This window comes from Calcarisporiella thermophila, assembly GCF_041956535.1.
Source record: "Calcarisporiella thermophila strain CBS 279.70 unplaced genomic scaffold VTP21scaffold_18, whole genome shotgun sequence".
NCBI classification, from domain to species: domain Eukaryota; kingdom Fungi; phylum Calcarisporiellomycota; class Calcarisporiellomycetes; order Calcarisporiellales; family Calcarisporiellaceae; genus Calcarisporiella; species Calcarisporiella thermophila.
Window position 1 is genome coordinate 495989 of NW_027192208.1, and position 16440 is coordinate 512428.

At 38.2% G+C, this 16440-nt stretch overlaps 8 protein-coding genes across 8 annotated transcripts; 4 read left to right on the plus strand and 4 right to left on the minus strand.

Moving 5' to 3' along the window:
* Nucleotides 1-966: 966 nt before the first annotated feature.
* On the minus strand, nucleotides 967-2882 carry VTP21DRAFT_3711 (uncharacterized protein; the record flags this gene model as incomplete). The annotated part of the gene is made up of 7 exons (XM_069394044.1): nucleotides 967-1086; nucleotides 1145-1293; nucleotides 1354-1513; nucleotides 1584-2106; nucleotides 2175-2449; nucleotides 2509-2580; nucleotides 2640-2882. The coding sequence occupies 7 exons, from the start codon at nucleotides 2880-2882 to the stop codon at nucleotides 967-969; spliced, it is 1542 nt and encodes a 513-aa protein (XP_069249149.1).
* Nucleotides 2883-3012: 130 nt separating this feature from the next.
* On the plus strand, nucleotides 3013-5091 carry VTP21DRAFT_3712 (uncharacterized protein; the record flags this gene model as incomplete). Its single annotated transcript, XM_069394045.1, has 11 exons — nucleotides 3013-3027; nucleotides 3097-3198; nucleotides 3282-3602; nucleotides 3663-3755; nucleotides 3810-3941; nucleotides 4015-4100; nucleotides 4167-4258; nucleotides 4327-4349; nucleotides 4412-4637; nucleotides 4706-4840; nucleotides 4904-5091. 11 exons carry the CDS (start codon nucleotides 3013-3015, stop codon nucleotides 5089-5091), a joined length of 1413 nt encoding a protein of 470 aa, XP_069249150.1.
* Nucleotides 5092-5406: 315 nt separating this feature from the next.
* Nucleotides 5407-8708, minus strand: VTP21DRAFT_3713 (uncharacterized protein; the record flags this gene model as incomplete). The annotated part of the gene is made up of 8 exons (XM_069394046.1): nucleotides 5407-6666; nucleotides 6726-7228; nucleotides 7289-7639; nucleotides 7702-7945; nucleotides 7997-8133; nucleotides 8194-8258; nucleotides 8320-8379; nucleotides 8455-8708. The coding sequence occupies 8 exons, from the start codon at nucleotides 8706-8708 to the stop codon at nucleotides 5407-5409; spliced, it is 2874 nt and encodes a 957-aa protein (XP_069249151.1).
* Nucleotides 8709-9136: 428 nt separating this feature from the next.
* VTP21DRAFT_3714 (40S ribosomal protein uS17) lies at nucleotides 9137-9809 on the plus strand (the record flags this gene model as incomplete). Its single annotated transcript, XM_069394047.1, has 4 exons — nucleotides 9137-9148; nucleotides 9236-9377; nucleotides 9437-9723; nucleotides 9789-9809. 4 exons carry the CDS (start codon nucleotides 9137-9139, stop codon nucleotides 9807-9809), a joined length of 462 nt encoding a protein of 153 aa, XP_069249152.1.
* Nucleotides 9810-10324: 515 nt separating this feature from the next.
* Nucleotides 10325-11503, plus strand: VTP21DRAFT_3715 (uncharacterized protein; the record flags this gene model as incomplete). Its single annotated transcript, XM_069394048.1, has 1 exon — nucleotides 10325-11503. The coding sequence occupies one exon, from the start codon at nucleotides 10325-10327 to the stop codon at nucleotides 11501-11503; it is 1179 nt and encodes a 392-aa protein (XP_069249153.1).
* Nucleotides 11504-12184: 681 nt separating this feature from the next.
* VTP21DRAFT_3716 (uncharacterized protein) lies at nucleotides 12185-13348 on the plus strand (the record flags this gene model as incomplete). The annotated part of the gene is made up of 3 exons (XM_069394049.1): nucleotides 12185-12527; nucleotides 12593-13210; nucleotides 13284-13348. The coding sequence occupies 3 exons, from the start codon at nucleotides 12185-12187 to the stop codon at nucleotides 13346-13348; spliced, it is 1026 nt and encodes a 341-aa protein (XP_069249154.1).
* A 251-nt stretch (nucleotides 13349-13599) lies between these two features.
* On the minus strand, nucleotides 13600-14419 carry VTP21DRAFT_3717 (uncharacterized protein; the record flags this gene model as incomplete). Its single annotated transcript, XM_069394050.1, has 3 exons — nucleotides 13600-13794; nucleotides 13858-14281; nucleotides 14340-14419. 3 exons carry the CDS (start codon nucleotides 14417-14419, stop codon nucleotides 13600-13602), a joined length of 699 nt encoding a protein of 232 aa, XP_069249155.1.
* A 603-nt stretch (nucleotides 14420-15022) lies between these two features.
* Nucleotides 15023-16237, minus strand: VTP21DRAFT_3718 (uncharacterized protein; the record flags this gene model as incomplete). Its single annotated transcript, XM_069394051.1, has 3 exons — nucleotides 15023-15457; nucleotides 15517-15564; nucleotides 15644-16237. The coding sequence occupies 3 exons, from the start codon at nucleotides 16235-16237 to the stop codon at nucleotides 15023-15025; spliced, it is 1077 nt and encodes a 358-aa protein (XP_069249156.1).
* Between the last annotated feature and the right edge of the window lie 203 nt (nucleotides 16238-16440).

The window sequence follows — 16440 nt, forward strand, 5'->3', positions numbered from 1 at the left end:
TCTTGCGTTAATCGTGATAAAAAAATGAGTACACACTAAAAATTCTTATTAAATCAGTTTATAAATATTATCATTTCAATCAAATGGTACGGACAAAAAATATAAATTCATCATTTTAAGGAAGTATGTAGGTAAACAATGAATGAACACTAACCTGTCTAAAATATTTAGTGTGGATTTACCTATAAATAAGGGATATGAGTTAATCTTGATACGATATATTAAAAAAAAGTATATTATGAAAAAATCAGTAGGTTAATAAAGTTCATCATTGGAAAACCATCTTGAAAATAGATCCGATTTAAAGATACATCATATTTGTGTAAAACTTGTAAGAAATAAAAGTGCCTATTTACCTTATTGAGAATGCAGCGAGAATGTTGTCTACATTAAATTAAAATGTTAATATCAATATAATAATTAAAAATTGTTGTTTTTTTAAAAAAATGTCAGTCTCGAAAAAAACGTAATCATTATACTTCATTATAGCGTATATATAATATAGCCATCATCCATAAAGTCATTTGAGTATTATCATAGGAAATGCTTACCTCTGAATAAGACAATAAACAAAAATACGAAGGTGTGCATCTCGAGTAAGCAAACTGTTTATATATACACATTGCTGCGCCATAAACAATTCGCTCCAAAAAAATGAGGTTTCTAAAATTGGTTTGAAGTGCCTCAATAGGATACAATATAAATTAAACTACTTACGAACATTAACTATATCGTTAGATAGTTTAAATGTAGGTTTCGAAGGGAGGAACTTAGAAGTAGAATGGGTTCTCCTGATAACTTTTCAAATAGTATTTGATTGTATTATAGAGTTAACTTATATTCCATGCTGCTCTATATAATATACTCTAGACTTTCATGTTTATTATATTGCGTGTGCATTTAGTATTTATGTAATAAGCTCATAAATAAACTGGCGTTATGTGATAGTAACTCAAATTTTTCAATTTAAAGCATCGTTCGAACAACTGAAGTTGCGACACGCACAAGATAGGGGACCTGTCGCTCTGGTTGCAGAAAAGTATTGTCATCCACAGGATCACAGTAGTTTCGCAGCAAATCCAGTTCCTAGAAGAGGAAGATATTGAGATTTAGGCACAATATATCCAGAAGTTACTTGCTTAACCTTGCGAAGCATTGCCCGAAGTTTTTCATTTTTCGAGATCATAATTACTTGAGCTTCCAAATCTCTTTCCATTGACCGGTGTCCGAAGTTGGGGGAGCCAACCATCGTCAGGCAAGGTAACTCGTCTTGTGCGGGGGTACACCATAGACCTGCAGAATTCATCAGTAAACTTTGGGGAAATCGAAATAGTTAAAAGATATTATCCGAACCTTTGGCATGATAGGTCCAGCCCGGCCGATTGTATTCCTCTATAATAATTTTATCCAATTTATTGCGCTTTTTGATTTCATTATAGAAATTGTGTTCGATATAGGTATATGCGGCAGGAAGGTGTCTAGATACTCCTTTTGAATTAAAAAATCCGTTGGCCTAGATACAAAATGTTGGACGCAGAAAAATTCATAAGCGTATTTTTTTAAAAAATAATTACTCATTTTACCTCGGGCGCTGCTGTTAGGATTCGAAAACTTGAATTCATTTTTAAAACACGCTCTTTATATTTTTTTTCAAAATTGAAATATCCTGATGTAAGAGCAACAGACCATGGGTTTTCAATTGAATTTCTCTGAACTATATCAAGTAGTCTTAATGTCACAACCTCATCTTGTCGTATTCCGAGAGGACCCATTTGGATTAATGGCATAACCAATGTATCATTAGAAGTAGGTGATTGATAAATCCGAGAAGAGGGCGCTTGTTGGATCCATCTCTGAATGAAATTGCGCATGCGCTTTGATGCTAAACTTTTAAACGCGATACTTTGACGCACAGGATCTACGCTGTTGGCTGGTATACGCAGGCTGTATGGTCCACTCTCAGAATGCCTGGACGCATCAATATAATATGAAAATGAGGATATAGTCTCGAGAAGTTTCGCGAAATAATCGGTGAGCTCAGGTGCGTCACCAAAGTATATATAGCGGTCTTGACGATTGGTAAAATAATCGCTACTTAAATTTGCTCTAGCATGTTGCATGCAACAATATTAGCAAAAATACTATAGCAAATGATGGACGGAAATAATAGTTACCCACTTAACACAAGATTGTTATCGAAGCCGTATGCTTTAATATGCTGCAAGCCGATACCTTCATTGAAGCGCTGAGGAAGTGTTCGTTTTAGTATGCCTGTAAGATCAGGTGTATGGTACAAAGATATATGAACGCGATCTTTGAAATCGCGTACTAGAGGTGTAAGAAGAGATGCAGGACTGTTCTCACTTCCACGAGTCCCTCGTAGACAATCCATTAAAATATGCACACGCAATTTCGAATTGTTTTCGAGCGCTTCTCTAATTGAGTTCACCTTATTAAGATGTCAGAAAATACAAGCTATATGTCGAACATTTAAATTCAAATATTTACTAAGTCTAACTCGGCAGAGCCTATATATAATGCTGATAAGAAAATACGATCCTTTGCCTGAAGGATTGAAGACTGAACAAAGTTTTGGTTAATGCAACACACTTCATTCAGCTAAACATATAAATTCTTACCTTGAGCGTATTGTAAAACTCATCAGGAGTATAAATCGGAATAACAGCGTGACCATTTAAAGGAATAACAGGTGCAAGATCGTACAATTCAGTAAACGGATTTAATTCTGGACTTTTCACTGTGGCTGTATCCGAAGTATTAGTGTAGGATCTGCGCAGAGGTAGCAAACATCTCAAAAATCGCGAGATTTTTGTACTATATCTCAAATTGGTTAGGACTACTCGCGATAATGATAATGCCATTAGAAATATAATGAACAATTTTTCTGTTACTACATTATTTGCCACTTAGTTTGCATTTAAATTATGAGGCGCAGTGCCGAGTATTTTTATATAATAAATTAAGACCGATAAAGTCCGTGAATTTGAAAACATGGGACTAGATGAGGTACGAATTTCAAGCAAATAAAATGTTAAAGAATATGTTTCAAGACTATACTTTTCAATATTTGAATAGACATCCCAAAATAGTGGCATATCCAAGGAAGAGTTTAAGAATAATTCTAAAATGGTAGACGAGGCGCGATATATAGAGGCAGTTAATAAATTAATGGATCTGGTAATTAATATTTAACATCAGCAATCATTTTCTTTTGGTTAACATAGGATACTATCTTACCTTCTCTTATTTTTGCTAATAAGCTACACACGAAAAAAGATAGGCCTGCTCATCTGTTCAAATTAAGCGTGAACGGTGTAGCTCGTACGCGTGAGAGCTTTCTGCTTTCTGCCATAGAGCCCGCATTTCGTGCTCGAACCCTAAAAGATGTGCTCTATGAAGTACAGCTGGCTGCTGATCGCTTGAAACGGCTTGATTTATTTTCTGAAATAGATGTGCTATTGGATGTGCCAAAAGATCCTTTAGCAACGGAGGATGCTATGGAGTTAGTATTAAATGTGCGAGAAAAGTCTAGATTGTGGGTAAAGACTGGCACAGAAGTTGGAAATGGAGAAGGCAACATGGTAACTTCTAACAATTAATTCAAAAAGATATTATATAATCTATATACTTCCATTGGTTAGAATGGCTCGATTAACATTCGTAATTTATTCGGTGGAGCAGAGACTTTAGAAACTAATGTTTCTTTTGGAACGCGTACTAGTTCTGCATTTCAAGTAGTTTTTATTTATTTTCAAAATTAATATACCCCTTGCTAACCAACAGTAAAGTTTTGCCTAGCAAAACCAGTCAATGCTAGTCCCGATGCGAAGCTGGATATCAACGCTTTTAATGTAGTTCGCAATAATATGCTTTTTAATTCACACGAGGAAGTTATGCGGGGTATTGGGGCTCGATTTAGAGTAATATAGAAAAATATTTGCTCCACTAGTCTAACCTTACGCCCCTAATGGTTATATTTAATATAATATTAAGGGGATTTCAAATTTCGGATATCATGAGCTATCTTATGGAGCAACATGGAGGACTATCGATCGTTTGGCCAGTGATGCGTCATTAAGGTTAGTGGTCCAACTTCTTCATGAATCTTCAAATATAAACCCCTTACTTTATATTTCAATGTCAAGTGTTCGTGAACAAGCAGGACATTCCTTGAAATCTTCTCTCCAGCATATCTTCCAACGGGATATGCGAGATGATTCGGTATTACCATCCAAAGGTAATTTACTAATAATTAGTGTTAGTTTAACTTTTGTTAATATATATATATATATGTTACAATTTTAGGCTACTTTTTACGGCTGACTCAAGTAATCAATATTAGGAATCTCTCAAATGATTAGCTTCTAATATCAAAATTGTAAAAATTAAGGAATTTGCTGGTGTGGGAGGGGGCGATGTGAATTTTTTCAAAAACGAAATCGAAAGCCAGATTAATTTTCCACTTGGCAATGATTGGGTATTAAGTTTGTCAGCACGCGGAGGTTTATTACACTCTTTGAATGCTATACCGTCCAAGATTAATGACCGCTTTTTCCTTGGTGGTCCGCTGTCCGTCCGCGGATTCCGTACATGTGGAATTGGGCCAAGGGACAAAAGTGCGTAATAAGTTACCCGCGCAATCATTTATTGAGACATTCTTTCTAAACAATTCATTTTATCATAGAGGATGCACTCGGTGGTGATGCTTATTGGGCGGCTGGAGCAAGTCTGCTTGCTCCTCTCTATGGAAAACTTCGTGATTGGCCATTAAGATTGCATTTGTTTGCTAATGGAGGAAGTTTAATCCAAGTGAAGCCAGGTGAGTGCTCCGGAATCTTATATTTGTTTTACACATAGCTCATTATATACATTTATTATTTAGGGACGCCCGTCAAGGATTCAATTGCTTCACTTTACAGTACTCCCCCCAGTGCTTCATTTGGGTTTGGGCTTGTTTATCGCCATAGTGTCGTACGCATCGAGCTCAACTTTTCGCTCCCACTGTGCATAACCGCCACAGATCAAGTCAAGAAAGGAGTCCAACTTGGATTAGGGTTGAGCTTTATGTGAAAGTTAACGTCACCTTTTTATTTCAGGAAAAATATACATGCTGGCTCTATAATCAAATAAATTCGAATTAGAGATCTTTATTTGTTCAATCCATTACAATGATATATAATCAATGCAGTAGCATACGATGCATATGAAAACTGAATATTTATTTCGTTTTTTTTACAAAAAACAAAAAACAAAGAAAAAAAATGAATTGAATAAATTTATACCATTTTCTCTCTCATACTCCCGTACTCACATACAATAAAAGATAAAAAAGCTAGGCCAAACGTCCAATAAACGTATTTCAACATATCTCCAAGAAAGAATCAATTATTGTTGATTCTCGCCAGAGCCCTGCATCGAAGCATACCGTTGCTGAAGATGAGGCGGAAGTTGATGCAGCGACTCAAGCATATGAGAGGGTGGGGTCATAGGGCCCGGTGGGCCACGTGCCATTGCGGGTATTCCGTTGGTCATGCCCATTATAGCTTGCGGGGGAGGGGGAGGAGGGTGCATTCCGCCATACGCGCCAACAGCCATTTGCCGAAGTAACATTTCATTTGGAGGCAAAAACATGCCAGGATGACAGTGCGGAGAAGGTGGTAATGGTCCAGGAGTTGGTGGTGGAAATAATGGCAATCGGGCAGGAAATCCCGACTGCGGCGCGTGTGGAGATAGAGGAATACCTTCCATAGGACCTCCGTGGTGATGGTGCATTGATGGCATGCCGATTCCAGGTTGAGGCGGTGGCAACGGAGGTTGCTGCTGTTGCTGATGGTGAGATGATGGACCAGAGTCTAAGTGGTCTCCAAAACCATTACCACTGCCCTGACGGATACCCATTCCTTGTTGTGCACGTTGAGATATCTGTTGATTCTGTGAATATGGAGGAAAATTAGGCATAAATGGTGCACGCATGTGCGCTGGTTGCTGCTGCATTTGAAAGAGATTCGTTGGAGCATCGCTTGCTCCCTGAACTGGATGTGTTAGGCGGCTAAATGTGGAGGTTGCATCAGAAGTATCTCTTGAAGGGTTGCTATACTGGTCCAAGTGAGATCCTTGATGTCGTAACTGTTGTCGTTGCATCATCTCAACTGTATTTTCATTAGGCACAGTCTGAGGCGAAACGTGTGTGTTAAGTTGGGGAGAAGTTTGTTTTACAGCAGACACAAACTTGATCGAAGGGGAAGAAGAGGCTGATGAATTTTTAGATCCAATATCTGCTTTCTTAGTAAGTTGTCGATAAACAGATGTAGGTACGTTGCCACCGAATAGAACATGAATCGGTTTTCGCTTTTCAATTTGATCATCAGAATCCTTAGCAGTATAGCTGTCTTCTTCTTTAATCACTTGTGCAGATCCTCCAAGAGGGGTATTCTCTTGATTGGCAGGTTGAGTATTCTCAGATATTGTTGAGTGCCTTCGTGATCCAGAAGAGAGTTCCGATATAATAGATGGGTCTGGTGGAAGCTCAGTCGTAGTTATTGAACGAAGGGTAGTCTGTGAAACAAGAACGCTCGTATCTTCGCGAGGATTCGGAGAAGTTTTAAAGTCAATTGTCAGAGAATTGGACGCGGGGGATTGTCCATCCTTTAAAAGAGTTATTTAGTCAATCACACAATTTTGAAAATGGCTGTGTGCTAACATACCTTAGCTTTAGAAAGGACTTGCATGACTTTGCTAAATCCTGCAATATCTTCTTCTGTTGGGGCTCCAGTCGGAAATGAATATGAAGGTCCATCAACTCCCATAGATTGCAACAGTTCTGCTTCAGAGAGCATTCGGCTTTCGTCATGTGTGGTCGGGGAAAGAGGTTGTGCGGGCGCGCCAAGTGGTACTTGACTCTGAAACAGAGTCTCCAATGAAATAGATTTCGGTTGCTCTTTAAGTGGGACTGCAGAAGTATTGAAGGCAGAGCCTTCAGAAGACCGGCTTGAAAAGAATTTAGCGAATCGCGAGCCACCAGTCTTATTGCTATCCGGATCCAAACTCTTTGCAATGGTAAGCTTAGCAAGCTTATCTTCAGCAATAGCCACGTTATGTTGGACTACAAATTTCTCAAATGCAGAGAGCGAGTCAAACGAAGGATCTCCTCCCTTCGCAAAAAAGCTGTCGGTAGCCGCGGCTTTTAAGCTTTCGGAGCGTGGTTCATCTATTAATGAGGATGAGTAAAACGAGCATTGGATTCTTTTGTGTTTCATTAATTGCATACCAGTTGATTTAGATAAAGCATTTTCAACCATCTCAGATTCGCTTTTAGATATTTCATTGTCTTTCTCTCGTGATTTAGCAAAATGCTCTGCTTGATCGATCCTCCATGACACACTTGAGTCTGCTCTTGAAGAAGTCTTGGTAGAATCCTCCTTTTTAATTTTTTCATTTTGTCGACGATCTCGCTCTTTCATGCGAGCCTTCCATTCCTCCAAATCCTGCATAGGGGGCGCCTTCATTTCATTTCCAAGAGCTGATTGTTTATCTTGCTCAGCTGCAGGGTCATAGTCCATCCATTCAGGTTTCTCTGAGCGTTCAAAAAATCCCTGATCGTCGCGACCCGAACGTCCAGCTATTAAATTTAAAATTTATGAAAAATTGCAAATATGCAATAAAATAGGGAAAGAAAATCACCTTCTCGCTTATTAAAGTGCATATTTTCACCCTCTCTTCGCTGGCGATTAAACGTACGATCTCCCTGTCCGGATAAAGTATTTCTCTCCTGGCGATTCCGCACCTCTCGAAAATTAAACTGTCCTTCTGAAGAAGTCTTTTCATTCGAATTAAAAGATCTTGTTTGTTGGTTTAGGATCCCACGCTGTGCCCGCGTATCTTCACGACCAATGTTACTCCGGCCACTACGTAAATCCTCGCCCGCCTATGAGATAATTTAGCATTTTCTTAATTACAGAAAAACATTCAATATTACCTGTCGCTGTCTAAAAATATATTGGCCACTAGAACGTGGGCTGGACACAGCTTTTTCTTCACTCGAGTATTGTTTCAATCCACCAGAACTTGATGAAGCAAAATTCATTTTGGGGGGCCCAAGAACAATGTTTTTCTCTAGAAAACATGATGTATAAATTATTGAGTGGTGTAAATTAGTGATTTATGGTTGCTTACCTCCACGAGACTTTCCTTCAGTAAGTGCAGATTTATTCTCCCCATTTTCGGCAAACGAATATAAGCTGTCATTTTCATCGTTAGTATTTAAGAAATATACAGAAATATTAATGAGGTAAAAAAAACCTGTCATTTCCGTCAGTATATTTTCTGTGATGTGTCTCTCTATTAGGGGGTGGATATTCCCTATTGAAAACAGAATTTCAAAAATAAGTATACCTCGTTGAGATGAAAGACTCAAAAAGAGACTAAAATATGTACCCAAACCACGATTCAATTGGTGGAAGATCATCTGGCCTATTTACTAGCGGACTTTCACGAAGTGCAAGCAACATCTTCCTCGAGTATCTTAGGATTTTCTTGGAATCAAAATCGGTTGTCTTTGCTATAGGAGATGCTGCCATTGGATCCATTAGATCTCCTTCATCTGCGACTCCCGAAACATTAGATGATTTTTGTGAGATTTCGACGGATGACATAAGTTGCTCGAGATCGATTCTTTTGAAGTTCTCCATTGCTTCGTTCGATCTCTCGCTTTCTTCCCTCCCTATACTGATTTTTGTTGTTCTAAGTACCCGGAAAAAAAGGCAAAAAGTAACTGTAGATGAAGGTAAATGAATTAAATTAATCATGGCAGAATTTGTAACTTACTCAATAGATGCACTTATAAAAAAAAAATTCAGGTCGCACTAAACTTGTGAATTGCTTCTCTCTTCCCTATATAACGCGAAAAGTAAAGAACATCTCTAATAGCCGCACACACTGGTCATTTTTCCCCATCATTAGATACCAACGTCACTATATCAGGTGGCTTGAATTTTGCGGCTTAGATCTTGTTTACGATTCGCATAGGAGAGCAAGACAAAATTTTCAGAGCAACGGCTTGTTTGCTGTTCCTTCTCTTTCCCTTCGTTTTTAAACTTGGAAAATAGATTAGGTCAACATGTCCGAGCAGGTATAACATGTTTGTCTTTTTTTTAAAATGATGAGCATATAACTTTAAATTTGTCAGTTGGTATAATGTTTTTTATGATTGTTTCAGGTCGAGAAAGCTTTCCAGAAGCAGCGTGGTATTTTCTTGAATCCAAAGCTGGGCGCCAAAAAGGCTAAAGGCCAGCGTTTCTATAAGGATGTTGGTCTTGGTTTTAAGACCCCACGCGAAGCAATTGAAGGGACCTATATTGGTATAAATAACTTTATTTTATAACTCTCGAGTCCCAGTGCATAATTTTGTTCAACATAGACAAGAAATGCCCCTTTACTGGTGAGGTTTCTATTCGTGGTCGTATTTTGACGGGCGTAGTTGCATCAACCAAAATGAAGCGCACAATTATTGTTCGCCGCGAGTATCTTCACTACATCCCTAAATATAATCGTTATGAGAAACGTCATAAAAATGTTGCTGCGCATCTCTCACCATGCTTTATCGGAGTTGAGCCAGGAGATCTAGTAACAATTGGACAATGTCGCCCACTTTCAAAGACTGTACGCTTTAATGTGGTTCGTGTGACTAAGATCTCTGCTAAAAAGGTATGAATTTAGGTTGAATATTAAATTAATATTTTGTCTAAATTTATTATATAATTTATATATAGAAAATGTTCACCAAGTTTTAATTACAATCAAAATATATAATAAATGCTTTTTGTTGCCTGAAAGAATGAATAGAATATTTTTAACCACAATAATTACCCTATATGAACTTTGATTTGTATAAATTGTTATTTTCATTCGGTAAATAGTCTAAAAACAGATTTAAGATTCCCTATGATTTTGTGCTACTTTAAGAACACCTGGCTGGAGCCATTAGAGCAGTAATATTTTTTTATTATTGAAAATACCTAAAAATTCGCTTCCTTGACGGATTATGTTTTCTACATTGCGAGCAATCAAAGCAACATCTACGTCCATAAGGATTGTGTCAACATGTTCTCGACATTCACGTCTTTCAACTCAAGTGCTATCGCGTCAACCGCTCACTCAGGTTATTCGGCATCCTTCTCTATCAATTCAACCCAAAAGAGCGGGTTCATTAAGACATTTTCAAGTATCAGCTTCTCGAAGAGCACCATTATTCCCACTTCCTTATATAATCGCACCGCTTTTTAAATCCAATTTATTTATTGCCTCTATGGCTAAGCTTTCACAATTTTCTCTTAGTATTCTCCCGCATTCTCTTTATCGTAGACACCGACGCTCCACACAGATTCTCATTGCTATCCCGTTAATATCGCTCGGTCTTGCTGTTTTTATTGGACTAGATCACGCTCCGAATACGGGTCGTTGGCGATTATTATTTATGACTGAAGAAGAAGATTATGCTATCTGCGAAGAAGGTGCCAAAGAGATGCTGGCGAGTGTTTCAGGCTTGATTTACGATGAAAATTCCGAGTATGTACAATGGGCACGCACAGTATGCGCAAATCTTGCACGAGTGATTGATAAAGATTTGCGCCCAGGTGTGAACGAACCGATCACTGTTCCATCTGAATTTGAGGTGTTTGTAATCGATGACAGATCTACATTCAATGCATATGCACTTGGATCGTCCAACAAGATCTTCCTTTACACTCCAATGCTTGAACTCATTGACCACGATGATGATATACTTGCGTCAGTACTCTCTCACGAGATGGCACATATTGTACAGCGACATCATATTGAATCACAGGCGGTTGCATCGATATTGCTGATGATAGAAGACATTGTTCGCGGTGCGACATGGTACATTATTGATGCATTGGGGCCCTTTATAAATGATTTTTTCAAAAATATAATGGATGGGCTCATTGAGATATCCACTTCGACTACTTACAATCGTCGACTTGAAAAGGAAGCAGATTTAATTGGACTTGAATGGATGGCACGTGCTGGCTATAATCCAGAGAAAGCAGTGGTATTCTGGGAGCGAATGCGAGAACTAGAGCTGTTAGTAGAGAATGAGAATATGGAGGGAGAGAAACAAAGTGGGCAAATTGTTTTAAGAGAGGGAAAGCGAACCTCTCAGAAAATACCTGGCGAAAATAACGAAAACGAAGATGAAAGGCAAATTAGTCGATCATTTGCACAAACTGTCGACGACTGGTTTGGTGCAAGCCATCCGTCTACAGAGGAACGTATAATGTATTTAAGTGCTCAAATGGAGCATGCGTTGGTGACGTACCATACAGCACTTAAGCAGAATGGTCCTCCAAAAAGATTTTTTGAGACAATCAAGTTGCCTGAACATAATGTTAGTGAATCGACGATTGCATACTTACAATCATGGATTAAGAATACTTTCTTTAGTAAAAAATCGTCTTCTACTTAAAATTTCTTAATACTAGTGAAAAATAATTTATCTCAAATCTCTGCGATTATCTGCCGGAAATTTTGACCGGGCTTGGGTTATATCCTAGGATGCATGCAAATTTGATATGTCTGCGATAGAGGATTAAGATATCAACATGGATTTCATACATATCTTAATTATCATTGATCTTAGCGGCTTAATAATTTACGACATGTTCCAATGAAATATTGGGCATCAGTTATTGTGATTTCGACATCTATATATTTTGTATCAGACACGTTTCCAAGGGCTGGCATGTTTTTACTCTGTTTTCTCAATATGCTGACATATACTGTGTCATAATTCATCTGTAAGCTTTTGAAGTTTCACGTTTGAAAGAATGAAAGAATGTTTTCGCATGTTTGCGATAAATATTTTAGATTTTTAAATCAAAATAGTTTTCCAATAGGTATGGAAAAAACATATCATGATATGAAATGATATAAAGAACCTAATAAACCATCCATGTAGATAATTTGAAATGTTGTCTAAAAGCAGTGGGCATATTTTCATATTATATACCTATGATTCTGCTAGTATAATGTACACCTTGCCCAAGCTCAATTTCACCAGAATCAGTGAATTAATGAAGTTCAATTTGAAGAGGTTGAAGGGCGCCCAATTAAATTTTCGAACAAAACGACTCCCATATGTTCTATAATGAAGGAATATTTTTCGCGTCTCCTACGTCTTCTTCCGCGTAAAGACTCTAATCAAATATATGACATATTTTCTTCACTTCCTCCTGATATATCTTCCGCTGCTATTATCAATTACCGAGACGAGCACGGGGACACTCTTGTTCACCATGCAGCACGACACCATAATATTAAAGCATTGCGTTTATTTTTGGAGCTCGGAGGAGATGCACAGGCTGTGAATAATCATGGTCGACATCCAATCCACGAAGCGATTGACAGCCGAGAATGTGTGCAAGAATTAGCCAAAGTGTGTGATGTTAATTGTATGAAGCGAGGAGATTGGACACCTGCGATGACTGCTGGTATTTTGATACTATACTGATAATTTCACTTTATTTTGTGTAAATATTAAATAGATTATTTTAAGCGATGAAAGGAAGGCTTGATATCGTTGAGCTACTGATTTCATTTGGTGCTGATGTTAATCGCGTGAACAGAGACGGGTGGAATTGTTTACATCTTGCTATAAAAGAGGGTCATCGTGATATCGCCGAATATCTTCTTCGAATATCACCCGAATGCTGGAAGCGTAAGACGCGGAGCGGAAGGCTCCCAATACAAACAGCTGCATTATGCGGATACACAGAAATAGTAAGATCAATTCTTTGTCTTGTAAAAGAAAAGGATCGTAGAATGCTTCTCGAAGAAGCTGATAATAGCGGTATGGGACTTTTGCATGTTGCAGTTGCGGGAGGAGATCTGGTATTGGTTAAAGAATTAATCGAACGATATGAATTAAACGTGGATATCCAAGATAATACAGGACGACAACCTGTACATATTGCAGCACTCACTGATCAGCCAAAAATGATTGTCTTATTAATGGAGCATGGTGCTAAGCTTGACGCCCGCGACCAGTGGGATCAATCGTCTCCACTCCATTTGGCAGCACGAGAGGGCCACATAGAGACAGTTCAAGTACTACTACAGCTAGGAGTGGATAGTTTTGCAAAAGATAAATTTGGAAGAACAGCGTTGGACTTAGGTATTGAAAATATTTTTATAAATTGTCACCAAAATATTGTATTCACCTCTTCTTTATCTTCATTTAACTCTAGCTCGTTCATGGCACCGTGATGCTATTTCTGAATTGCTCTCACCCGTTATCGAGTTTACGACTTGATCCCAATAAAAACTTGATATAGTTGATGAATTTTAGACAACTATTATAAGACAGGTTTATTTTATACATAAGAGAATGGCCATTATGTAGATTTTTGGAAAAGATTCCTAAAATTTTAACGATTCTCTACTCTGTTTATTCCGCTGTTACGCTTGGCTCGCTTGAATGTAGCGTCACTTCAAGGCGGGTCAGTTTTTCTGCGTTCTCTCTATTTCGGCGGTTCCAGTGTTTATTCTTAAATTTATCAAAATTTAGCGTTCGACTACTATCAAGAAATCACTACTCAAACTTACTGTAGCGCGCTTCTTGCGTAATTGGAACCTGTCGTATATTTGAGAGTAAAGTAGTCCTTCACCTTGGCGCATAACAAACACTTTGTGAGAATTGTCAAACTTGGAAAGTTTAAGTGTATAGTCGCGTGCCCAATGAAATTGCAATTGTAATTGCTAGCAATTCAATAATAAGGAATTAGACGAGTATAAAAATTGGTAGGTAATAACGATGTATACTTCATTCGATTCTTCAGATTGAGTCGAGTTTCTTTTTCGCTTTAATTTTCGAGCGCTTTCTTCATCTGGGATATAGTAGTAAACTAATCGGTCCAAAGAATCTTTCTCACCAGAAGGCATCATAACGCTAAATCGCGCTTTACTGGTATCACTCACTCCCTCTCCATTGACATTAGAATTGTTTGGTTGAGCTTGACATGGGTCTTCATCAAACACGATTAGCGAAAAATTAGAATCAAAGGTGCTGAAATCAGGAAGTACAGGGACAGCATCGATAGCTTTGAGTTTCGGATTTGTGGGATGCTTGAGCTTCTCAAGCAGATTGGCGTCGTTTGCCGCATTGAAGGTATTCTCAATCGTTTTTATTTGACCCTCTCGAGAGATATCAAAGTCTGTTCGATGTTTCTTGGCGGAGAGGCCGAATCTGTAGGCATAGATATTACTCCCTCGGAGAATCATAAAATAGAACTGATTTTGCTTACTGAGATTCAACACTCTGAGTCTTAGTTCCTTTAGAAACTTCCTCCGCAAAATATTCTGTTCTTCTTAGCCAGGCAACCATGGGTTTGTTCTTAGGAGTAGCAGCCGTTCCCCGCGTATGTTTTTTCACGTTTGTTAATAAAAACTCATCTTCGGAATCAAGAGTTTTTGCTGGACGAGTTTCTCCTAAAAAGTTGTCATCGATTTAACAAAATTATCTCATTAATTGAGTAAAAAAAAAAACACCTCTAGCCTCAGTCTCATAATCGTTGATTATACCCCCCTCAAGCGGCATCCCTAGATCTTGCTCTACCATTAAGTTATAAGGGGTCTTTTCAATAAGGCTAGTGCTCTCATAGCGACTGTAACGTGTAATATCAGGATGATATTTGAGAAGTTTTGGAGAGAAGGGAAGGGAGGGTAAAAGATTTCGATAGCGCACTCGGCATACAAATTCAGAACTATAGGTTAAAGTGTAGTTAGTCGTGCAAGCTATTCTAATATAAGAGACATCACACTTAAATGCCTACCGATTTGACGACATTATTGTATTGGGTTAAAGGAATATTATCAGTGGATTTTTTATAAGTTTTGTGGCGCAATCGCTATCGAAATTTAAATCCAATTTCAATTTTATTCATAATTTTATAGGTTGAGTATTCACATAAAGCTTTTTGAATTGTATCTATGCGAGTGTCTTTGCGTCGACTTTAATGGCTCTTTCCTTAACTTTTAGAATATCCGAAAATATTCCAAATGCTGTTACTGCAGCTCCGGCTCCAGCCCCTTGAATGATGAGCCCATTGGGGAAACGCTGTGTCGTAAACTTAATGATATTATCCGACCCTTTTAGAGAGGCAAAGGGATGAGACGCAGGATAACGGCCTAGTTTTACACCTGAATCTTTCCCTAAACAGTCTACTACTCCCACATAACGAAGCACTTCATTCTGCGCGAGAGCGTGTGCATTCATTTCGCTAAATTGATTATCGTACTCGGGCAATTTAGTCATAAATTCATTAACAGACGAGACATTACGCAAGGCTTCGGGTACAATATTTTCTACGGAGAGTGTTTCAAGAGACAACTTCACCCCAGCAACGCGCCCACAGATGATAACCTAGGAGAAAGTATTTGTTGTGAAAAATAAGTTGATAAAGCAAAGAATATAGGGCTAACCTTTCGAGCAACATCGAGTCCATTCAAATCATCGCGTGGATCTGGCTCCTAATAAATCAAAAATGCCAAAGACATATTAAAGGGATAAGACAACATTTGATTAAATGAATCTAAAAAAATATCAAACCGTATATCCAAGTTCCTTCGCGGTCTTTACTATTTCTGAGAATTTGCGTTCTTCTGCCACAGAAAGACTCGAAAACTCATTAAACAGATAGCTTAGTGTCCCCGAAAAAATGCCCTCAATTCGTGTCACACGATCACCCGTTTTCACGAGATCGAGCAATGTATTAATTACTGGCAATCCGGCTCCTACGGTCGATTCATGATAAACCAGGCCGCGGTTATTTGGATTGTAAATTTCATTAAAAAGGGAAAGCTCGCCCGAGAAACCCTTCTTATTTGGCGTAACTACGTGAATACCCTGTTGGAGCCAGCTTGGATATCTCTCAGCCACTGACTGTTCGGACGTGCAGTCAATCACAATCGATGGGTCCGTTTGACTCGATAGAAACCGATTAAGCTCGGCGAAATCTAGACTAGTAGGGGTCTCGGCGAGATCCTTACGCCATTGAGAGAGATTAATCGAGTTATCGAGCAACATGCGCTTGGAAGAAGCAAGGCAGACAACACGCAATGCATGATAGATCCCATGGGACTGCAATTGGCTTATCAATTCTGAACCTACAAGGCCCACTCCGATAATAGCAATGTTAATCATTTTTAAATAATACAATTAGCAACTACTTTTTTCGTGTGTAAGGTGATTTTAACTACGCCACTGCTCCATTTATCGAAATTTGATATTATGAGATGCATTTAATGCATATCAACTAATATTTTCTCATTATTACTCAATCCTTTGTAAGAAGACTATTTTCAAAATTGTTAAAATATAGAGCATAATAATAAAAGAGTAAAAAT